The sequence below is a fragment of the Brachyhypopomus gauderio genome, unplaced genomic scaffold (genome assembly GCF_052324685.1).
Source record: "Brachyhypopomus gauderio isolate BG-103 unplaced genomic scaffold, BGAUD_0.2 sc47, whole genome shotgun sequence".
In the NCBI taxonomy this organism is placed as follows: Eukaryota; Metazoa; Chordata; class Actinopteri; order Gymnotiformes; family Hypopomidae; genus Brachyhypopomus; species Brachyhypopomus gauderio.
In genome coordinates, this window is record NW_027506873.1 from 2,694,050 (window position 1) to 2,718,468 (window position 24,419).

General features: G+C 43.0%; 2 protein-coding genes across 5 annotated transcripts; both read left to right on the forward strand.

Moving 5' to 3' along the window:
* The first annotated feature begins 1,500 nt into the window (after window positions 1–1,500).
* On the forward strand, window positions 1,501–14,027 carry rsf1b.1 (remodeling and spacing factor 1b, tandem duplicate 1). 2 transcript variants are annotated; one of them, XM_076986470.1, is made up of 16 exons: window positions 1,501–1,736; window positions 2,624–2,715; window positions 2,974–3,066; window positions 3,451–3,656; window positions 3,929–4,074; window positions 4,280–7,179; window positions 7,311–7,586; window positions 7,684–7,788; window positions 7,879–7,958; window positions 8,152–8,206; window positions 8,404–8,540; window positions 8,641–8,708; window positions 8,847–9,057; window positions 9,206–9,447; window positions 9,981–10,160; window positions 10,305–14,027. In XM_076986470.1, the coding sequence occupies exons 1-16, from the start codon at window positions 1,583–1,585 to the stop codon at window positions 10,865–10,867; spliced, it is 5,508 nt and encodes a 1,835-aa protein (XP_076842585.1). In that variant the 5' UTR covers window positions 1,501–1,582; the 3' UTR covers window positions 10,868–14,027. The 2 variants fall into 2 exon arrangements, with proteins under 2 accessions (XP_076842585.1, XP_076842584.1); XM_076986469.1 differs by having other exon boundaries at window positions 1,502–1,736; window positions 9,203–9,447.
* Window positions 14,028–14,431: 404 nt separating this feature from the next.
* On the forward strand, window positions 14,432–18,871 carry LOC143487518 (methylosome subunit pICln-like). Of its 3 annotated transcripts, none has more exons than XM_076986472.1 (7): window positions 14,432–14,722; window positions 14,857–14,993; window positions 15,608–15,745; window positions 15,837–15,941; window positions 16,042–16,200; window positions 18,264–18,333; window positions 18,613–18,871. In XM_076986472.1, the coding sequence occupies exons 1-7, from the start codon at window positions 14,604–14,606 to the stop codon at window positions 18,617–18,619; spliced, it is 735 nt and encodes a 244-aa protein (XP_076842587.1). In that variant the 5' UTR covers window positions 14,432–14,603; the 3' UTR covers window positions 18,620–18,871. The 3 variants fall into 3 exon arrangements, with proteins under 3 accessions (XP_076842587.1, XP_076842586.1, XP_076842588.1); XM_076986471.1 differs by having other exon boundaries at window positions 14,433–14,722; window positions 15,605–15,745; XM_076986473.1 differs by having other exon boundaries at window positions 14,434–14,722; window positions 15,605–15,745; window positions 18,610–18,871.
* Window positions 18,872–24,419: the final 5,548 nt, after the last annotated feature.

Genomic DNA, 24,419 nt, shown 5'->3' on the forward strand with positions numbered 1-24,419 from the left:
CTGTGCACTTAACAAACACACTAGCAGAAAATGCTGTTTAATCTTTCATACCAATCTTTCATACTTAAATACTGTATTTACTTTTGGATTTACTGAAGTCAAAGTATGCAAGGTGTGAACATGTAATCATGATCGAATGCTGTTGCATAATAATAAACATATTTATTCAACACCCCAAAACAGACATTAGGCAAAAACAAAATTGACAAATCAACCAACCAACCACCAAGCAAACATCATGGTGAACCTTGGCTTTCTACAATTCCTGAGCCGCATGTGGACACTCCACTGAGGAATGAAGGCTGCAGTAGCTATGTGGAAAACCGAACAGAATAAACACCAATTTTCGAATCAGGCAGCTGCAGTGAACCCGTGTTAGCGCTGACAGCACAAGCGCTGACAGTGTGGTTCTCAAAGTCTCGGTTCTTGTTTTTGTACTGACTCCTGGTTTCTGCTGTTATTTCTAATAAAAGGCTAATATAGGTAGAACTCATAAAGGGGCATCAAAATTATACAAAATATGTGTGACCTACATTGCAAACATTTCAAAAAATTCCTCGAATTCTTGAATTAAAATAATAAATTTTCTGTATAAGTAGAAAATGCAGCTTGCTGTAGTATCGGATGCAGTGTTGTGTGGATGCAGACGGCAGACATTGGCCTTATTGACACTGCCCCCTGCTGGACATTCGATGCTTTGAATTTTCTCTACTGTTTTCTATTGTTTCTGTTACATACACATCTGATTGATTAATTGAATGAACGAACATATGAATGAATGAACGAACGAAAGGATTAATGTAAATAAAAAATGCACAACTACACTCAGTACTGTACAACTGAGGTGAAAAAGCAAAAGGGGGCAATGGTGTTAAATGTTCAGCATTAGAGTCCTATATAACACACAGGTCTGCCCAGTGTGAAACTCCAATATCAGAACTTACATTAGGACACTTCTAATAAAAATATCGTCTACTCATTAGTAATGTGTTCAATATATTCTCCATTAATGGCTGAAATAAAAATTACGTTATTTTATAGGTCACCAGGTTAACTTGGTAAGGGGGTAATAACCCGAGTAATTTGCATCTATTATTACTCGTCAACTTATTCCTGTATTTTGTGACTCACCATTTGATGCAAGCACATTCGTGTTTAATTTCTAACCTAACAATGCAACAAATCCATAAACAAGCCTTTTACTGTAAAGTCACAGAAAGAGGTCGTTTCGACATGTCATATTATAAACCCAAAGAGTTTGCAGGCCTGAAAGGAAATCGTGAACATGCCGTCTGAGGTGATAAATTGACCTCGACCATTTTCAGTGATTATAACGAGTAAAGATATGAACACGTGATATTATTAAAATGTACAAAGGCTCCGAGGTCGTGAGAAGTACGGTGCAGAACTGATCCACGTATTTCCACCAACCTGCCTCATTCCTCATTCGTACTCGTTTGTTTACATTAGTCGTTTTGAGTTCTGCCGCAAAGACCTCTGGGCCACTAGCTTCATTGACGCTTTGGATTGTGGGGAGTCATTGGTCCTCCAGCTTACAGTCTCCAACCCATCCATCGTAAAAATGGCTGCCTCGGCGGCAGCAGCGGGTTCTACCCCCGGGTTGTGCCCAGGCTTCGCCGTGATCTGTTCTTTTTTAGAGCGATATGGAGCTCTCCTGGATCTACCAGAGTTTACGTTCCCACAACTGGAAAGATATCTTCAGGAAACGTCCACAGGTTAGACTTTTGCGTTGTAAGCTGCGATGTGGAAGGGAAGGTTTACACCTCCATTGCTTGAGTGCAGCCGTTCGTGGTTGCTGTTGTGTTATTGTGTGGTTTAGGACGTCGTAACTCGAACAAATGCACATTTACTGTTCGTGCGATGTGCTCATAACGATTAAAACTTTATGCTCTCGTAGTTTTCGGTGGTTTCTAACTTTCTGTAGACCCAAACGTCGTCTTTTTGCACATCAATTGTGCTTTGTGCGATGGAGGATTTATTCCTGTGCCTGGCTTTATCTGGCGTGCACTAAATTGCTTTTCACCAGATCGCTCAGAAAAAGCTGTTTGTAAGGCTGACAGTGATGTCCGCAAGCCTAACGTATACATAATTATATGCATTGGAGTTTTGAAAATGACTTCGCGTTGCAAACAAAACTGCACATGTCGCTAAAACTGAAATGTGCTCAGTTTATTTTCAGTTGAATAATAATTTGGCAGTGAAGTGGTTCGCTAACAACACAGAGCATGCGCAGAACGTGTAAACTTCCTGCTTGAGGAGCGCTTAGTGTGGTGCGCTAGGTTGTGCCCTGTCAAAGTAACGGTCATTGCAACTGCTATGTTGTTATTTTTTTAATAATACGGGCAGATCGGCTAAATGACATGGTTGTCAAAATTACTATCCCACCTTCTACATTTGGATGATGACTGAGATGTTAGAATTGCGTCACAAAAAATATATAAGTGTTGGCGAGCTAAGTAACTTTATTGTACTGCCTTATTGTACACGTTGTAACGTAAACTTGAATCCGGTTGTTTTAGTCACATTTAAAATGATATTATTGAAGGTTTGTAAGATTATTAAAGCAGTAGCCATTTTTCACGAGGCATTATGATCTGTACAGTTCCCAAGCTGCTGGTAGACCTCCATGTGAAGTTACTGAGGAAAATAGGGAAGTCTGTTTCTGCAGACAGATGGGAGAAGTATCTTGTAAAGGTAAGCCAGTAGTTCTCTTTTAAAGATTATATATTTTAAAAATCTGTTTGTCCTGAACGGACACTTAATACTTTTAATTGCTACTAAATAAATATTGGTTGCATTGATTTATTTATTTATTTAATTATAATTTTTGGACATTTTGATTTACACTAGTCTGTTAGGAGGTCCTACAATAGCCTATTCACAAGCACAAATAGATGTGCTAATATCAAATGCTATAGTTTTACTAATAATTACTTAATTGTGTTAATACAGGTATGTCAGGAGTTTAATACCACCTGGGCTTGGGAGCTGGAGAAAAAGGGCTACGGAGAGATGACACTGGAGTGCAAGACAGGGATTCTGAAGGTGAGCTTCATTCACCTCTCAAGCAGTAACTGTCATTGTTTTCATTAAAGAAACATTCATCAGTAATGTCACACTTCTAAGTCTAGTGTGGTGTCTCTGTTTGAGAGAAGTTCTGTTGCTTGTTATAAGAAAATAATATTTAGATATGATACTTGCAAGTACATAATGCTATAATGCAAACTTTAATGCGTAATGAAGTGTCACAGTAAGACAGCAGTTAAAATGTTATTGCTTTATTTATATAATATTTATACAACTTTATTTATATTTACATATGATTGAGAGCCACATTTCCCTTAAAGTATTTACTTTTGTATTTTTTTCCAGGAAAGTATTTAAAGTGTATTTAGAATTTAATTGTGAGTTGTCTTTTTGTTTCTTCAGTACTTGTGCGAATGCCAGTTTGATGACAATGTCAAGTTCAAGACTGTCATCAATGAAGAAGACCCTGATAAAATGCGCCTTCAGCCCATCGGCAGAGACAAAGATGGCCTGATGTATTGGTTCCAGCTGGACCAGGATCACAATGTGAGGGTCTATGTGGAGGAACAGGATGATCTTGATGAGTCATCCTGGAAATGCATCGTTAAGTAAGTGTGACCTTCTGCTGAGCAGTTTGCTCATTGGTGTGAATGATCTTGATTGAATTCATTCACAGTAATTAATACCCAAACTACTCGTATATTTAATGTAGGCTATTGTTGCAAAAGCGATGTGCATGAAACCATGGCCCTGTATGTGTGCCAGTCCCAATGAAATACATTGCATATAACTGGCGACTCTGGATTTAAAATTGTCTTTACCTGTACAGGTCTTAGACTGTAACATGAATGTTCTGCTAGAATCATGTCATTTTATGCAGAAATAGGGATGATTTGGCTCAGATCCTCGGATTGCTGAAGACTCAGATTGATCCTGCCCTGTTTGTCAAGAAGGATCAGGAGGAAGGCTCATCTAGTAACAGCCCAAACCCAGAAAATGAAGAAAACAAGAGGAAAGAAGACAACGGTATTGTATAGTGAGGCTGTCGAAATCACAAGACTAGGTGGAGCAAGCATAGTTTGTTTCCTTCTTCAGAAACGTACAAATCAAACACCACAGCTGCAGTTTGATCTGCCTGAATATGATGGAGCCAAACATGCTTTATTTGTCAGGACAAGTGTAATGTTTAATCTGGTCTTTAAAGTGATTATATTGTATTTGTGGCTTTTAGGAGAGGCCAAGAAAGAAAATGATGCGGATGAAGAGAATCCAAAAGATGCATGTACTCTCTCCCCCAAAACTGAAAAAGAGGAAAATCTTTCACAACACAGTAATCTGAAACAAGAACCCACAGAGGGAAAGGAAGCACCGAGGGACATCAAGGACACTAATGATGGGGTCAAAGTTCAGCATGAAAAGCCATGTGAACGTGATGCCGCCATTACCCAGGTGGTCAAAGAGGAGTCCATGGAAGAAGCGTTCAAAATCTCATCGGATTCACACTCAGAAAAACACTGTGGCCAACTACCTCCAGTACAAGCAGATGAGACAAAGAAGAAGTTTGCTGATGAAGTACAGAGAGCTATGAAAAATGACCAGCAGGCTAAAATCCCCTTGAAAAAAAGAGAGATGAAACTGAGTGAGGATTTTGACAGCGCCCCTAGTGGCAGCTGCATTATTGTGCGTAACATAGTGAAAGAAGTGAAAGAAGTGCGGGCAGCCAGTGAGGAGAATAGGTGGAACCGTGATAAACTCAATGGAGATGTTTCACCTGCAGCAGTGGAGAGTGAAAGGCAAAATAACTCGCAGCTGAAGCAAGATGAAACAATGCAAGCTCTTTCTGGAAATCAACAGGGAGACACTTGTATGACAGATGTCAAAAATGACCTTTCTGATCCAACAAAACCAAAAGAAAAAGATCAGGAGAAGCAACAGAAAGAGGAAGATATGGAGACCGATAAGACCCAGACTGGTGTTGAAGAGCCCATGGAATTGGATAAATCTAAGGAGTCTGATTCCCATGGGGAAAACAAAGACTCTTTCATGAAAGAGGATCAAGAAATGTCACCAAAGCAACAAACTCTGTCAACTGAAAAGTCATCTGAGAATGAAGTAATGCCAACTGATGTGGAAAAGGCCGATGACTCGTCTCATATAGATACTGCGGCAGAACATTCAGAACCTCTCACCTTGCAAAAACCTGAGGAACCTGGTGGCCTGAAGACCACAGAAGATTCAGAACCTCTCACCAAGGGAACCTCTGAAGATCCAGGTGCCACGAAGACCACAGGACATTCAGAGCCTCCCACTAAGGGAACCTCTGTGGTTTCTATAGCACCTGGTTCCTCAGAAGATTCAGAACCTCCCACCAAGGGAACCTCTGAAGAACCAAGTGCCATGGAGACCACAGATGATTCAAAACATCCCACCGAGGAAAAAGCAGAGGAGCCTGGTACTGTGGAGACCACAGAACATGCAGAATGTCCCACCAAGGAAGAGCCTGTGGGACCTGGTGCAATGGAGACCACAGAACAATCTGAACCTGAAAAAGAAAAGAGTACTTTAGATGAAAGTCTACCCCTCCCAAAAGATATGGGAGATGTGGTGGAAAATAAAGTCAAAGAAACAAAAGATCTGTCAGACCAGACAAATAAAACAGATGTTCTAATGTCAGAAAAGAAAACAGGTGCTTATAATGAAGCAGTGACAACACCTGCTCTAACGGCGACTGAGAAAGCTGCATCTTTGGGGTCCCAAACCTGTACAAAACAGAAGTCCTCCACACAAGAAGAGGTTAAGAAATCTGTTGTTGGTAATGAAATTGAGAAAGGGGTTTCCCTTCAAGAAAGAGAAATGCCCTCTGCTTCAGAAGAATCCAAAACAGATCGCGGTACTGTTGATGAAATGTCTTATTCTGCAGTACAGGACTGTGCTTCACAGGAAGACTTCAAAGAGCCTGAACTCTTTTTGGGGTCCCCTAAACAGACTGAAAAACACCAGCCGCCTACAGAGGATAATCTCTCTGGCACTGAGCAAAGCAAAGAATCCACTGCTTTAATGGAAGATGAAAAAGCATCCTCTGAAAATGCAGACATTTCTAAAGATAAACCTTCTCTATCCCCAAAAGTAAATGAAGCTCCTGATGACTTTGAAAAACCAAACAGTCTCTCCACAAACAGTGACCTCACAATACAAGAGCCTTTGAAGTCAGTTAATGATCAGATATCGGACATAGCGGAAGGATATAAAATCTCCAAAGTAACTACAGCATCATCTTTGGAAGAACTGGCAAACCAAGAAGCATCTAAAGGAGGAGAGAAACAAGATGTCCTTAAAGAGACAGATATGCCTCTCCCCCCTAAAGAATCCCAAATGGAGCCTCATCATGAAGAAGAAACAAATAAAGATGAAGCAGTCAAGAACACTTCAGAGTGCTGCAAAGCTGAAGAAAGAATGTCAACTAGTGTTGATGGCTCAGGACAGAAGGTAGTAGATGGTTCATCTAACATTACTTCGAATGATTTAGATGCTGGATCTCAGACTGAGGCCTCGAGCAAGCAAGATGAGCCTGTGCAGTCTACGGTTGAGGACCAACATCCCGAGGAGAGCAGAGTTTCTTTAGAAGAATTGAAATTGGACAGCATCCCACGAGAGGAGCGCACAGGAGATGTTGAGCAGAAAAGCGTGTCGGAGACGGAGACCCGTAATACCGGTGAAGCTCTGGAAGAGAACCAGCCAGATCGGAACTTAGACGGGGAACAGAACGAGGCAGATTTGACCAAGGAGGACTGCGCAGATGGCATTGCGCCGTCTGAGGTCGTGAAGGAAGGAATTCGTCTCAAGATCAAGGTTCCGGCTCACAGGCGGAAGATGGAGCTGCAACGAGAGGAGGGGAAGGGGGACTCGGAGTCAGAGGCCAGTGAAGGGCGGTGTCTGAGGAGGTCACCAAGGATCTGCAGGCCCACAGCCAAACTGGCAGAGATTCAGGACCGGAAGCTGGAAAGGAAGCAAGCCACATCCTTGGCAGAGAAGGACAAGGATGAAAATGAAGAAAAAGAAGAAGAGGAAAATCCTGTACAGAAAAGACCAAAGGAGAGGAAGACAGACCCAGAAAGTCAGTCCAAACCCAAGGTACGTTCAACTCGGTCTGTTGTACAGGTTATGTATACTCGAATTTGTTAAAGCAGGCATCGGTGTCTAGAAGATGATGGGGTTCTTTAGATCATCTTACAGCCTCTAATTTTGAATCCAAACTAAAACAGGGGAGACGTCGACGTCGGACGCGATGGTCCAGCACCCGCTCCCGGCGTAAAAAGAAAGGGTCAGAAGAAGACGACGATGACATGAGTTCAAGCGAGGAAGACGAGACTGAGGAAGACGACAGTGACGAAGACTACAAAGTGGAGAAGACGAGGAAGAGGAGGAGGAACCGCAACAGAGAGAGGAACAGCTCGGACTCTTCTACCTCTTCTTCAGAAGACGACCTCCCAAACGACGACCCCTGCAAACACTGTGGCCTACCCAACCATCCAGAGCTAGTGTGTTTCATGTGGGCTTTGGAAATTACACTGTAGACCGCTACAGTTTAGTAAGCAGCTGCGTCGCTAACGTGTACCTGTCATTTAAACCCCTTAGATCCTGCTCTGCGACTCGTGCGACAGTGGCTATCACACAGCATGTCTGCGGCCTCCTCTCATGATCATCCCCGATGGCGAATGGTTTTGCCCACCTTGCCAGCATGTAAGTAGAACGCCCGGGCAGCGTTTAGGAACTGAGGCGTGACCTCATGAGTCATGTGAGTCATGGTGGCTCTTTCTGCTCTTCTCACAGAAACTGCTTTGTGACAAGTTGGAAGAGCAGCTACAGAACCTGGATGCAGCACTTAAGAAGAAGGAACGCGCAGAACGAAGGTGATGGTTTCCGTTTCATTCTTGAAAATACACCATAAGGAGGGGAACCAAAACTTTGCACAGACCAAAACTGGTTTAGAATGTAGATGTCATATTTATCGTGTTTAATAGGGATTTGATGTCTGTATTGTACAGTACCGTTAATTGGATGTTTTCTGAACTGGAATAGTAACCGTTGTTTTCACATCCACAGGAAAGAGCGCCTGGTGTATGTCGGGATTAGTGTTGAGAACATAATTGCACCTTCTGTAAGAACCTATTGCCATTTTTTGTGCAGATGCCAAACATAAATTTCAAAAATAGATTTGTGGCTTTGCTTTTGATCTGTTTTCTTTTGCTTCATTTGAATATAACACCCAGGTGTGTGTGTGTGTGTGTGTGTGTGTGTGTGTGTGTGTGTGTGGGGTGTGTGCTTATTTTATTTATATAATATAAAATTTTATAGGTTGATGCAGAGGAAGAAAAAGAGGAAGAGGTGGAAGAAGTGAAAGTGAAAAAGGTGGTGAAAGAGAAGAAAGAAGGCAAGAAAAACAAGAGCTGGGGCCGCAGATCAACACGGGCAAAGAAGTACATTAGCTACAGGTGGCTCTTTGGTTCTTTCCATTGGACTTATTCCTCTGTTGTGCTGGTCTCAGGAAGCCATTTGTATCAGTGCTTGTTTATTTTACATTGTTTGCTTTAGGTTTGATGAGTTTGACGAAGCAATTGAGGAAGCGATTGAAGAGGATATAAAAGAGGCAGAGGGTGGAGGTGAATAGCAGTAGTTCAGTGTACCTGTTCAGTTTGTGGTCCACTGTGGTGGACAGTTCGGGGTTAAGGCTGGTGTTGCAGTGAGGAGGGTTTGTGTGACAGTCTCTCTCTCTCTCTCTCTCTCTCTCTCTCTCAAAGGAGCGGGCCGGGGAAAGGACATGGCCAACATCACGGGTCACAGAGGCAAGGACATGTCCTCCATCTTACAGGAGGAGGGGAAAGAGAATGGGCGTGTCCAGCGGCCCAGCGCGGGACAGCGCAGGAAACGGCGACGGCGCCTCAACGACCTGGACAGCGACAGCACCATGGAGGAAGAGGAGAGCGAGGACGAGTTCCGCCTCAGCGACAGGTACCACGGGCCCGACGTGTAGCACTCCCACAAAGGAGCGTCTGAAGAACACAATCCGAAGAACGCGTGTCACCGCATCACACCACTCGCTCTACCAGCAACGTGCAATTCAGCCACGCCCTCTTGTTTCTAAATGTGGCCGCAGCAGCGAGGAGGAGGAGTTTGCAGTGACCGATAATGACGCCGAGAGCGACGCCGACCCCCAGTCTCTGGACGACAGCGATTTCGGCAGCGACGGCCGCGGCGCTGTCGGAGCCTTCTCGTCCAGGCGGAGGGCGTCGCCACGGCGACGGAGCAGGCCGCCCCGCAGGCGACGCAGACCCAGAGGTTACTCTGATGACGAAGAACTGGAGGAGACCGAGGAGGAGGAGGAGGATGATGAAGAAATAGGTGATTAAAACTTCACACCTTTTGAACGTCGGCAAAGACCATACGAAACTCTACGTCTGTGTTCATGTGTTTGACATTATATGTTCGTTTAAATATGCATGAAAGTGATGAGGTTAATGTTTACGTAATTAATCTTAATCTTTACATAGCAACTTGATAGATTTAAGATTTAAGCCAATCCTAGTGTTTATATAAATAAAAAGTGTCACTTTATATAAAATGTCTACAATGTATACACTAAATAAAAAGTGAACATTGTAAGCATGCATGAGAAAACATTTACTGGACACATTTGTAAATAAAAGAAACTTGCAGATTAAAGTAATAAAATAACAGTAAGCTAAATGCTAAAGTGGAAAAAATTTTGATCAGTGGGCAGTTAGTGACCGTACAACAAATATCACGTGTAGACATCTATCTACATGAAGGTGTTACGTAAACGAGTGCTTGAAAAAGTTTTAAGCAGTGACCGTTCTAGTCACTGTGTTGAGTGTTGCTTCGCTAATCGATTGCGTGCGTGGACGTGCGTTTAGCAACGGAGGGCTCCAGTGACTTCAACGACAGCGACCTGGACATGCGGAGACGTCGTTCTCACAGGAGCCGGAAGAAGCAGGTGAACTACTGCGAGAGCTCCGACTCCGACGCTTCGCAGACCAGCGGCAACAAGAACAAACCGAAGAACCGCAGACGTCTGTCCAGCTCTGAGAGCGAAGGTAAGCATCGCCTGCCTCTCCACGCTGCTCACCTGAAATCAGTCAACCTCCTAGTTCTGTCCGGCACAGTAGGTAGGTCCGACGGCTGTTTTGCTGAGAATGCTGATTTTCTTTTTTGTTGTTGTTTGTCTGTTTGTATTGCAGCGAGTTTCCATTCAATGGATTCCGAGGTGGAGGAGCGTAAGGGTAAGAAGAGGCTGGCCGAGTCGTCGGGGGAGGAGTCTCGCAAGCGCCGTCGCCGCCTCTCCCTCAAGCGCAGACGCGAGTCTGAGGACGACGACGATGACGACGACTCTGACGAGTCGGAGGAAGAGGATCGGCCCGTGCGCAAGCGTGTGAACCGCATCGATTCCGACGACAGTGAGGAGGAGGTGGAGGAGGAGAAGAAGAAGACTGCGGAGAAAGAGGCTGAAGACGTCCTGGGGAAGGGCGGTTCTTTGGACTACAATCTGGTGGAGCTCCCACCTACTAACGGACAGAGCCCAATGAAAGGCCTCGAGGGCTTCATCTCGCGGCCCCCTGTGGGCGTGGCTGCCCCCGCCCTCATGGGTCATATGGGCCTTAAAAACAGCGGCACTCCGCCAACCTTGGCCATGGCTGCCAACGGCCTGGTCCCCCAGGAGATGGCGCCGCAGGACGAAGACGAGGATGACCTTTTGGGGGTCACAGACCTCGTAGACTACGTCTGCAACAGTGAACAGTTGTAAGATTGCTTTGCTTTGTTTTCCCCTTTCATGGAGTTCCTCTTTGCCCTCCACCTCTGCTCCTCTCCACATCCTGCACCATTATTATTGTGCTTCATTAACTATTATTGGGGGGGGGGGGGGGGGGGGGGGGTTGTTTGTTTGTCTTGATTCATCAATCACATTCTAAACAGTATCAATCAAGCTCAACACTCAAGCTGTCAGAATTCTCAGTGTCGCCAGCCAAAAAGGGCTGAACACAATTTGGTGGATGTACATACAACCTCGCCCCCACCCCCACGGACCTGAGAGTGAAGAGGGTCAGCATGGCGGAGGCTACACCTGACCTGCACCTGCACCTGCACCTGACCCGAGCATGTAAATATGGCCCCGCCCAGCAACGGCGTCATCGACAGCGCTGTCATCACCAGACTCCCCATGTTTTTATTTTTTTATCCTTGTGCGTGAAATGACATACCATGCCAGCCAAACGTTGAAACGACCTCTCCAACCTCTCTTTTACACTAATTATGTAGCCGTTCCTTCTCAGCAAATGAGTTAACTCGTACAGAAGTTTTGGTATATTTTCTTTATTTCTTTAGAAAATTCAGAAGTATTATTTTTCTCCATGACTCCTGTCCGCACCCTCCTCATTATGTCATAGTGTGAGTTATATTCGAGCTAAGATCGAACATGGTTACCTGCTTTTCTTTCAAACAAATATACACATATATAAATATATATATTTTATTCTTTTTAAAGAATAGGATTTGTAGTAGTGTTCTAAATTACACCCCCGTTTGAAGTTGAAGAGGGATGTACTCGTGAATTTCTTCAACACTGATTGGTTTATGATATTGCTGGTTACTTTTGGTTGAAAACATGTCTACTATCTAATGAGAACATAAGCTTAGTTTTGTTATACTATTTATTCTTGATATTGTAATTTTTCACTTTTTGACTAATTGTAGTTCATTCACATACATATTTCATGGTAACAGTTGTCAAGTTTGAACTATAGTTCCAACAAGATGAACGTGGAAAAGCAAGAGTTTCCTGAAAGGAATTCTGAAATCTTCTGGGCCTTGTGTAGAAAGAGTAATTAAAAATAATAATAATAAGGAAACTATTAAAATAATTCTTTTTGTACAGCCTGAAACAACTGTTGCCCCTAGGTTAATGTTCGGCTCCATTTTAGCAGAATCAAACACTATTGCCACGGCAGCTTGTCAGTACATCAGATGCCAAATTGAAAAGTGTCATTTGTGATGTTATTGTATGTCATCATGTATATTTGTAAAACTTTCGATTTGAACTGAATTATTTTATTGTGAACACTTCTAAGATCGGATCCCTTCTCTCTCTCTCTTTCCTTTACTTCTATAACTTTCTCTGAAGTATCGATGGGCCGTGTCCCTGAATAGGAAGTGTTTGTCATACATTACCGGTAGATTTCATACTTGTCTTTTTATCCCTTATCACAAATATTTAATAAGGAGACTTTTCACTGGCATTTTTTTTCCTGTTCCTTCACAAGACCCATCCCGGTGCCCAGTTTGCATTTAAACGCTTTTTTTCAGTTCTCATTCGCCTATGATTATATAATCTGATAGGGGTTATTTTTTGTTTGTTTCTTTATTTTCTATGTGTACAAACCGTCGCTACTTTTCTTTCAGTATCTGAGCAATATATTTTTCTTGTTAACAAATCGTAAAGATATCCGCTTCCACAGTCCTTACTGTTTCCATTCTTCTGTGCGAGCAGGAATCCCCCAAGTGTTGTGTTTCATGTGTCTATCACTATATGGGCTATCTTCCAATCAGAACCTTCCGTTGATTCTTGTTTGATTGGTGGGTTTTTTCAGCACAGACACAAGTGGTTTGAGAAAGAAATGCATAGTAATGGATTAGAAGAATTTTTACAGTACTGGTGGGCGGAGCCCATAGTGGGCGTCAGTGGGGGAGCGTGTGACGGGAGAAAAAATACATAATCTACGTTACCCTTGCGTGTACTATAACTGTAGTTTTTGCTGTAACATAGAAGCATTTTTAAATCATTCAAACAATATATATTTAGCAGTCCTTTATGATTGCAACTGTTTATAATTTTGTTTTTTGTTTGTTTTTGTAGTAGGTTGTGGTATTGCACAACTTTTGTACAATTCTAAAGTGTCTGAAGTGAATTATGGCATGTTTGTTCTGTCTGACTGTTAGATGCTCTTTCTTGGGATGTGTGCTCCAAACCCAGATTTCAGGCGAAGGTTCTCTTGAACTGAAGCCAGAGATTATTTTTTTGTCTCCTAACTTGGGCTGCTCTGAGTTGGGCCCAGAGTTAATTGGCTGGTCAGGAAGGCTGGCTCTGTGGCATACATCCCCCGATGAGGACTTTTCACCCCTTGTTCGCATTTTCCACCAGGTACAGTATGTTTCACTGCTTGCTAGAACATTGTATATATGTAACCTTTTATTAGAGGGAACTCAGACGGGAGCTGTCTGGGCTAGAACAGCTGAGCTCAGAGCAGTGCGGGTATGATGGCACTGAGTGAGTTTTGTAAAATGTCTTGTAAAATAATGTTAAATTTGGCATGCACATCTCTCCTAATCAATTTTTTTGTGTTTTTGTTTGTTTGTTCATCATGCCACTTTATACAGTGCTAAATTCAAACGCCATCATGTTACATCTTGAGAATGGAACAGATCCGTTGTTTGATCACATTTTACTAATGAGCATCGTTTTCAGGTCGACATGGGTTCCCTAAGTAAAACCTCAGTGTCGGCGCGGTGCCCTTCTGTTGCTAAACAGTATTTGCATACCTTTTCGATGACACCTAAAATATGAAGTAAAACACGTAATTGTTGTTTCCAATGCATCTTAGGAACAGATCTTTTATTTCACAAGATTAGAAATGTATTTTTTTGCACCAGACTGCTTAGGAATTCACCTTCATACTGATTTGAATAATTCCGGTAGCAGCGTGAAAAAGTTAGTGCCAATAAGTTGAGACGTTCATTGGTTCTAGTGCTAGACCTGGGAAACCGTGCTGATGGGTTCTGATTTGGGCATTAGCTTTTAGAGATGTCTTCTGTCTTTGTTATTCTTTCAAATGTTTTGTTAACCGTATTGTACGTTCTTTCATATAAATACAATCTTGTACATTTGTCATAATAAAAGGGTACTACACCTATTTGTCCGACTGCTTTCAAAACGTCATATGGGACGGATCGTTGGAATACGTTGACGGCTTTTTCGCCCTCGTAAAATGCTAATATTATGGGTGTTCTCGGAGCTACGTTTACCCATAAGCTGTCCTAATTCGCACCTTTTGTCATACATTTCTTTGGAGCAATTTAAGTACATTGCGTGTCAAAGAGGGAGGTCGTTTGAGCATGACAAACTTTTAAACACATTTCTCTTTGGTGGACAACAAAAATGCAACGGTTTTCAGACATAAGGCCCATCGTTTGCTATATGTTATAATTACGAAGGCCGCGCTATAATGACTTATTGAAGTAGCCGCGCCCCCGAGATGACGCGCCACACGACGTAAGAGAGCGGGCAGCCCGAGTTGACGACGTAGCGTTATATTCTCCAGGGACAGCAGCATCCTCTCATCTAGCGTGTGCTCGCTGCAATGGAAGAACGTAAAATCGCGTATTAAAGTTCAGCGTATGAAGTTGGATTTACCAGACCGAGCTAGATTTTAGCGCTGATATCGACTTTCTGCTGCTTGCCCGGCATCCGTAGCACTTTTTTTGTAAGGATGGTTGTGTTGCAAAATGTGTCTCCTCCAAGCGAAGGAGTGCGACACGAACAAGCTGAAATTACTGCAGTTTTGGACGGAAAGGGACTTGGTCCAGGAACTCTATGTGTTGCTGAAACGTAAGTGCGGTAGGGTTCAGTGAGTGTAAAGGTCCCCACCAAATTATAGGTTGTTTTGTCGAACATGTGGTATGTTAAACTAATCTATACAAGTTGTCAGGTCACTGAATTATGTTTTCCTGTCATTTTGAAAGTCGCGTCTCCTGGTTCGACGGGTCCGGAGTGGGGTTTTCCTTGGAGTATCCGTCAATTAGTCTCCACGCTATCTCACGCGACCTGAGTGCCTACCCTGAAGAACACCTGTATGTGATGGTTAACTGTAGGTGTAAAGGTACAACTTGAAAACTTTTGGCCACTTACACGACAGCACCAAAACATTAAAAAAACACTTTGCGTCTAACACTCACCTATGGACAACAAAGGACAAATGAGGAGTGGGCTTTAAAAATTTACTTGAAGTTTGTCATTTTATTGATGTTATTGTTTAAGATTAATTAGCTCTTTAGCAGACCCGTCTTTAAGTGATGTAGCGTGCAAAAACATTAAAAATGAATGCTCTTTCATCATTTGAGACTTCAGAGAAGGCAGGCTTGGTGTCCAGATAACCCCTCTCGTGTAGCAATCCTCCTTTTATGTAGACTGTTTGGCAACACTGCAGGAAACACCCACCTCAAAGATGATGCGGATCTAAACATTTTTCTTTAGATGCAGGGGATATAGAGCTTGAAAGAATTGTGTTCCTTCCCTAGCGCACACAGGAAGTATGCCATTTTTTGTGCCTAGTTTGTAGCTGCAAAGAAGTGAGTGGTGAAATCCATTCACAGAGTAGTTCATTTTCAGGCAGTGTTTTATGGGGCAATGATAAAACAATGTATTGTCATATAAATAAAATCGTTTTATGTGTATAGAACAAAACTGAAATGGTCTTCTTTTTGTTTTAAGAAGGTTCCAAAGATGAAGAGGAAAAGGGCGACAGTGATGATGACGTTAGTGGTGATGACTACGACGACAACAGTGATTACGGCGAAGACTCTGCAGATGTCGTCACGGAGATACGTTTTGTTCCAAGCGATAAAGGCTCCTGTGAGTGTCGAACGAGCTTGTATATCATTCTGTGCATACTGTTCTGGTCAGAACTGGGCCTGAACTGCGTGTGCTCTGCTCCGAGTTGCAGTGGAGACCATGTTCGCGGCCATGTCCCAGTGCCAGGCCCTCCACCCTGACCCGGACGACTCTGACTCCGATTTCGATGGCGACGAGTATGACGTCGAGGAGGCAGGTGAGTCTTGGGCACCTAGCGTTTTCGGGGACGTGGACTGACCATAATGCAATGTGGACGCCCGTCAGGCTGTCATGCCTCATCTGATTGGGCCCCACAGAGCAAGGCCAAATCGATCTGCCCACGTATTACTCGTTTGAGAAGGGCATGTCTCAGCTGACAGTAGAGGACCAGGCCATGACAGACGGGATGGAGGGGATGGTGACTCCGCCCCCAGCTCCAGTGCACCGAATGGAGGATGCAGCAGACACCATAAACGGTGATTAGAATTTCATAAATAATAAATTTCTATGGTGAAGAATCACATGTTTGTGTAGCTGAGATTACAGTGTGAAAGAAAAGGGGTTTAAACATTGTTCCTGTGCTCACACACTGATGTAGTGTGTGTGAACTATGGTCTTCCATTACACTGGGTTCCTTCTGTCTTAGTTTCTTTTTCAATGTTAAAGACCAGTGTTCTTTTCTACTAACAATATTAACAAACAGTGGTCACCAGTAACCAAGTACTAAATCTACTTGTTAAAGTATGTTTTGTGTAATTTTACTTTATAGACCTTTTTTTTACAGCTCAAAGTCGTGAATAAAACTTTGCAGCATGTCTCAGAAGTGAGACAAAACTAGATTGCCTGCGCATACACTTTCATACCGCTGCAGAAGCGATACTGTACCATACAATTCTAATTAAAAGAAGTCAGTTCTTTATCTCGATTAGAAATATACATGGATGGATGTATATTTCTGAGGTGGATGTACAGGAGTTGGATAATGAAAACTGAAACACCTGGTTTTAGACCACAATAATTTATTAGTATGGTGTAGGGCTCCTTTTGTGGCCAATACAGCGTCAGTCCGTCTTGGGAACAGAGGTGTCAATTCCAGGTTCAGAAAGAAAGTCCTCACCAGGATTTTGCTCAAGCTTGCTAGATTTTCTAAATAGTGCAATCCAGGTAAAATTGGTGGAATCAACACAATCCAGGAAGCCTGAGCAAAATCCTGGTGAGGACTTTTACTTTCTGAACCTGGAATTGACACCTCTGCTTGGGAATGACATTTACAAGTCCTGCACAGTGGTCAGAGGGATTTTAAGCCATTCTTCTTGCAGGATAGTGGTCAGGTCACTATGTGATGCTGGTAGAGGAAAAGGTTTCTCCACACCGTAACTCTACCGGATGTGGGGAAAACAGTAAAAGTGGACTTATCGGAGAACGATGCATGTTTCACATTGTCCACAGCCCAAAATTTGCGCGCGTTGCACCATTGAAACAGACGTTTGGCATTGGCACGAGTGACCAAAGGTTTGGCTATAGCAGCCTGGCCGTGTATGTTGACCCTGTGAAGCTCCCGACTGACAGTTTTGGTGGAAACAGGAGAGTTGAGGTGCACATTTAATTCTGCCGTGATTTGGGCAGCTGTGGTTTTTATGTCTTTTGGATACAATCCGGGTTAGCACCCAAACATCCATTTCAGACAGCGTCCACAGTTAATCCTGTAGGATGTGGTTTGTCCTACGTGGTGGTATGCTGACATTACCCTGGATACCGTGGCTCTTGATATATCAAGACTTGCTATCTTGGTCACAGATGCACCAGCAAGACGTGCACCAACAATTTATCCTGTTTTGAACTCTGGTATGTCACCCATAATGATGTGTGTATTGCAATATTTTGAGCAAAACTGTGCTCATACCCTGCTAATTGAACCTTCACACACAGCTCTTACTGGTACAATGTGCAATTAATGAAGATTGGTCACCAGGCTGGTCCAATTTAGCCATGAAACCTTCCACACTGAAACTGAAACACCTGTCATTTTATTGTCCAACCCCTGTATATTTCCGTAGTGAAGGATGACCACTATACTATTATTCTTTGGTTGTTGTGATTTCTGGGAAGCATGTCCAGTTAATTCCATTTTAAGTGTGGGTTCACCGAATTCACATACAAGTGGACCATGCCAAGGAATTTCCTTTTGTAAACCAGTTTTCGGATCAAATTTGGTTTAATTTGTTTGTTGCTCTTGGAGGACGGTCTCGACAGTAACCTGTCAGGATGACGGAAACAAGTCAACTTTAGTGTGTGTGTCATGCTGGTAAACAATTCTATTCTTTATCATACTGCTGTTATTTTGGTGGGTTTGGGCAGCATGGTGTTAAGTATTCAGGGGCACACGCCGGGGTAGCTGTCTGCAGGGATTGAACTCGGGGCCTCTTGAGTGATGGCCAAGACATTCTCTCAACTGCTTTGCTGATTATTGTAGTTTCCTCTTCTCAACCTCACAATTTACCATGGGATAAAAATTGCTTTGAACACTTCCCCCTCACAGACGAGTTGAAAACAAACCCTGGCACTCGGACGGTTTCGGGGCAGTTTGATGATGCTGACATCGACCACTGGTAAGTTCTGCTAACCTGTCGCATCTCATTTTCATGGCAAAGTTTCAAAGTACCAGGACGCCATGCAGCAAGGCCCAGTCAGTGATGAAATACCAGTGACTTCCGGCCTGCAGCAGCTCGTAGGCTACTCGTAGACTTGCATCTATGCTGGCCCGTTCCACATGAGTATGCTGGGACTGGTCCCGCAGCCCTTGTGATGCCAGGACCGAATCAGATGTCTGTAGTCTGTCCCAGTTCTACAGTCTGAACAGGGAGCTTCTTGTTTTCTCTTACCAGAAGCACTTGAAAAGAAGCTGGAAGAGGCTAGCAGGGGGAGAATCTGACGTGCGTTACAGAGGCCGGAGACCTGTCCTGTATGAATGCTACTAGGCTAATCCACTGTGCTGTGTACACTTGATGGCTAACCCTCAATACCCCCACCCCTAAGTGACGAGGCTGTTGAATTGTGATTTATTTTGATTGATCTTTTCTTCTCACTCAGATCAGCGCATACTAAATGATATAAATAAAGTTTCGATAATAAATAAAGCCAAACGTGTTCTGCTGTGATGTCTTTTAAGAGGAAGCCTGTATGAGTTTGAGGGGTTTTCATCCATTGCTTTGGTGCCGCCCGAAGAGTTTTGCTGGCGCCCGGCGATCTACTTTTTATCCTTCATGAGCTTCCGGTGTGCCAGGGTTCAGGTACGGTCATGGCCTTCTGGATGGCTAAGTTCAGTTCCTCAACTCCCATGACCATCCTGGCCCTACCAGCCACCACTGAGAGAAGCACTCCTTTGTCTCTCAGCTTCCTCTGTGGTGGAGGGATAGGGGGAGGGCACAATGTCGCTCCTCTTTTACAGGGGTGAGACTGAGACAGATATGGACTAGCCAAACAACCCTTTCCCCCGCCCCCCTCCCGGGAGTCCTTTACTTGTGGTGCAGTCGAAGATGGCATATTAATAAGATGCTTGAACTGTAGCCCATTCCATCTTCCAACAGAACACTCCCTTTCCTTCTGATAGCTGACTATAATCTGACTTGCATCAGAAAAGCACAATCTTCCTCCAACTCTACCTAACTGAACAAAACACTTTTCTTCTGTTTAATAACCCAGCATGTTGGATAGTTATAAATATTTATAGTTAACTGTCTTCAGTTGGACGACTAAGAATCTTTATGGTTATTATGTAGAAGGGTGGGGACAGAGTGTGGTGACTTCCGCTACACAGTTTAAGGGATAAAATCTTAAACCATGTGACTGGAAGCCCTTCTCAACTTTCCCTTGAGATGTCCAGGGTAATTACAGGGGGAGACTGCTTTCACAAGCTGTGGCTGGAATGAAGTTTTCTCTGCAATGGAAAAACGATGATTCATTAGTAGCGGCTTGTGCCTTTTTACCAGCAGCTCGTCTACTTTTTCCAAAGCTACACAAACTGGCACACGTTAATTGTTAGAAACATCAGTGCATGTATTTTGAGAGAGAACATGAGAATGTGCTGAGTGATCTGGCTGCGGTATACGATTCCTCATTTATTGGTCTATTAATAAGTCCCAAAAATCCATCGGAGTTTAATCCTGTGAACTGTATGAAGTATACTGTTTTAAACAAATATTCTTAACACTCATCTGAAAGTCTTAGTTTTAAAGTATACATTACTTTACTTTACATGCACAGTGCTATATTAATCTGTAATTTCTGTGGTACTAAAGATGAACACTTAAATACAGCAGCAGACATTGTAAGGGTTCTGTACTGCAGTCTTGTCTGTACTGGTACTTGAATGGTCTGTGACTTGGTTGAAGACGCACGTCCTCTTTCATGTCTCCGCTGTGCTAGTGTTACTGTCTCCAGCTTTGTTCGAGACTTTCGGTAATAATGCTCTGGTAATATGATTAGAAAAAAATGAATCACCTGCATCTTCTCTTACACTGTAACTCTGTATGTGTGCATGCGGATGCCCACCAAATCAATATCAAACGTACCAAAATGTGCTACACTGTATGTTTTTCGTCTTTGTTGCCAACAGCAGAAGAGCCATTGGCTTCACCCACTGGCATTTGAGGTCGTAGATGTCGGTGTGGTCGGTAAGATGTCTGTCTGTGCTCGTCTTTCGCTATGCTCTCTTGCATGTGCTGGATTTTCAAGGGGAGACCATTTTCCGGATAGAGAGAGGAAACCTGTATGATTTGAATAAATTACACTATTCCAACAGCTAATTATTCAAATGGTGGGTGATGATCTGAATGCATGCCCCACTAAAGTTAGCTGACTAATGCAGCCTTATTCAAATGTTCAGCATTATTCAGTTTACTCACAGAAACTGCTTAGAATGGTATAACTATTGCAAATGGCAGGGCAGGGTTCATAATGACCCCCATTGTACCCCCCCCCCCCCCCAACCCCCATACCTAAGGAGCCATGGACAAAAGACTGGATATTAAAATGTAATCCCTCACACCTAAATACACTTACTCACATGTAGGCAGTTTCCTCTTTGTCCCATAGATGAGCAGGTCCCCCTGACGCATGCAGTGTATTCACTAGATGTTCTGCTCAAACCATGGAATACATGCAAAGTCCATGGATGTGATTACAACAGCAGTAATGTGGATGTTTTTCACAAAATTTGTTAATGTTTTATGAGTGCTTCTTGAAAGACATGCTACTGACAAAAAATATTATCTACATCTCCAGCTATGGACAGGGAAGCTGTGATTGGACTTATTGACTCATTTATGGCAGTCATGGCCCTGTGGTAGGGAACTGGTCTTGTGACCGGAGGGTCATGGGTTTGTTTCCCAGGCCTGAGGCCATGACTGTGGTGCCCTTGAGCAAGGCATCAACCCCCAACTGCTTCCCGGGCGCCGGGCTAGGGCTGCCCACCCCCTAGTAATCTCTCGTGTGTGTGTGTGTGTGTGTGTGTGTGTGTGTGTGTGTGTGTGTGTGTGTGTGTGTTCGTTCTAACTGCACAGATGGGTAAATGCGGAGGACAAATTTCGATTGCGGTGAAAAATCACAATGACATGGCACATTTCACTTTTTTTCATATTTTGCTGTTGTCAGAACGTGTGAATGCGCCATTTATACATGACACTGCTCTTATCCCAAGCGTCTAAAAATCTACTAAAATCCGTATTTTAATTTGCTACATTTGGGTGTTCAGAACGCTGAACGCGTCTGCTTGCTTTTGTGTTTTTTCTTGCATAAACAACATTTACGTCTCATCGTAGCTTAAGTTCTAAAATAATATTGTAATTATTTTCTATGATTATTTTCAGCATTGTTGACGAAATGTCGACGAACGTACTTTGTTGGAGGGGGGGGGGGGGGGTGGCGAACACCGAAAGCGATAAGATCGTTCTCCGTCGCCAGCATCGCGTCGCGTGGGGGCGTGTCCAACATCGCCGGCATGCAGCACGTGACAGATATGCAAATCACATTTTTAAAGGAGGACGCAGTATTTATTTATTTTAATCTATTGATGACAGAACACACGATTATAAAGGAGTGCATGTATAAAACATAGTGTGTGTATAAAACACATATAGTATATAAACCTAAAATGTTTATGTAATTTTTAAACTTTTTACCCCAGACTCGAAGATCAAACAGGAATTTAAAAAATCATAACCAATAACAGGGACACATCGTAAAGTGCGGGACATCCAGAGACAGCCACTATCAATCTCTCCTCCATTTTGCAATCGGAACAAATAATCAATAGGAACCAAAGTCAGAGGTGCGGTTTCGGAGGAGGGTGCAAACATACTTTCTGATTGGTAGTCGCCGCGCGTCACTGCTCATTTGCATAAAGTTGAGCCGAGCTCAACTTGTTCGCGTCGCTGGGTGTCGCTCACTAGTGATGGGATTTTCGAGAAGGGTAATGCTGCAGGCCGGAGCCCCGGTGGGCGTGGGTAAAGGGCGGAGCATGTGTCAATCATTTTCAACTGCAGCCAATCAGATACTAGACTTTCGTTGTCAATCAATTTTTATTAAGCCAATTATCAGCCAGAGTTAGCAGTCAATCATTTTTTACTGCAGCCAATCATCTTAACAGATCTGCCAAAAGAAGGCGGAAACTGCACGGAGAAGCTCTTTAAACAGAAATATATGCCGCTCTTACACAAAAGTAGCTGAATAAAAACATTAGAAGAGCCATGACTTTAGACATTTTTAAATCAAAGTTTAAAACACTTCTCACTTGTTATTCTGGAACGGCACTTTAATGGTTTTTTTCCTTTATTACTGTGGAGAGCCGGCTCTTTTCGGCTCCCAAACGGCTCCCCATATATATTTTTTACATTATTAATTAATTATTAGCTTAAACCTAATTTTATAACATTTTGTTTCATTATTGACATTGTTAAGCACTTGTGATAACAATGCTTTATAAATAAAACTTTTATTATAACCAATTATTAAATTATCACAAAATAGAACGCAATACAGCTTGGCCAATTGCCTGCCCTTTCCACAAAAAAAGTGGAGACTTTTTTTTTTTTTTCTTTCAGTGTTTTCCCACCACATTATTAACTGAAAGCTGCGTGTGATTGGTCAGATATGTGGAGCACACGCTTGACATGCGGGCAGTGGAGACATTCTTTGCAGTGTTGTCCGAAACGATATGTGTGGTAGTATAAAGAAACACCCCTCAAAAACAGGGGAAGGAACATTTACCTGACGAAAATTCATGTTGCATTGTGTTCCAGGTTTGAAAAGTGCTAAAGTACTTGAAAATGTAACTGTATTTTGTTTCACAACAAATAGATGTCTGACTGAATCGATGTGATAAAAAAGCGAATTATTTCGAATAATTTCGAGTATATGTATAAATATTTAAGTTTAAGGTGCTGGGAAATATTGAAAATGGCCTTTTTCAATATTGAAGTGACGTACAAGTGCTTGAATTCCACCTTGTAAAGGTGTATGAACCCGGCATACATAACTTTGTTCATTGCACTGAAGAGGCGCACGACCTCGCTTCGCACGGGGGTCCTCATGCAGGGGTGGAGCCACCGCGATTGCGTCATTTTCGATGCACGGACCCTCGCCCTGGTCGCGACGCGCCAAGTATGCTCTACCACTGGCAGAAACAGAGCAATACGCGCTAGGAGAGGGAGAGACAGCGAGGCAGCGAAGGACAAATAAAAATGATGTTGGAAAAAACCATGGCACTGTGGCACTTGCAGAGCACAAGCGCAATACTGAAGGAAAAAGCGGCTCCCAAATAGGATCCTAAAACGGCTTCCATTGTAGAGCCGGTTCCAATCGTTCACTTCAAAGAGCCGGCTCTTAGAACCGGATCGTTCGCGAACGACACATCACTATCGCTCACTCTCATTGAAAATGAATGATTTCCGGTCGCCGTGTCGCTCTCGTCGCTTTCGGTGTGAATGCACAGTTAGAAGGGAGCCGGCTCTTTGAACCGGTTCGTTCGCGACCGACACATCACTAGTTCATACACCTTTTATAAGGTGGAATTAAAGCACTTGTACGTCACTTTCAATGTCCATTTCAATATTTCCCAGCACGATAAACTTAAATAAGTTAAATATTTATACATATACTCAAAATTATTCGAAATAATTCGCTTTATATCACATTATTTAATGGTTGTTTATTTTCAAAACGCCCAATCTTAACGTCTTCACGTTTTCTCATGTTTCATCCTGGAATTACAAGAGGTTCGTATTTTTTAACGTCATACAAGAGAACTGTTCAGTCGGACAGATATTTGTTGTGAAACGAAGTAGTTACAATTTCAAGCATTTTCAAGTATTTTAGCCTAAATTCCAGCACATTTCAAACCTGAAACACAAAGCAACATTAAAATTCGTAAGGTAAATGTTGCTTTCCCTGGTTTTTCTTTATAAAAACCAAGTATATGCGGCAAGTATGAACGCTTCCGCCGTTCGCGCAGGTTAAACCTAGCTTATTAGCTGACTGTGCTCTTTCCGCCGCGCAAACCGTGCGGCTCATGGTAGTTAGCCTAATCGCTAACGGCTAATAAAATAATATAAGCAACACCTATGTAAGAGGTAGGTAACATTAAAGCAACGAAACCCCCCCCCCCCCTCACCAGTATACCTGCTTTTCACTCACACTA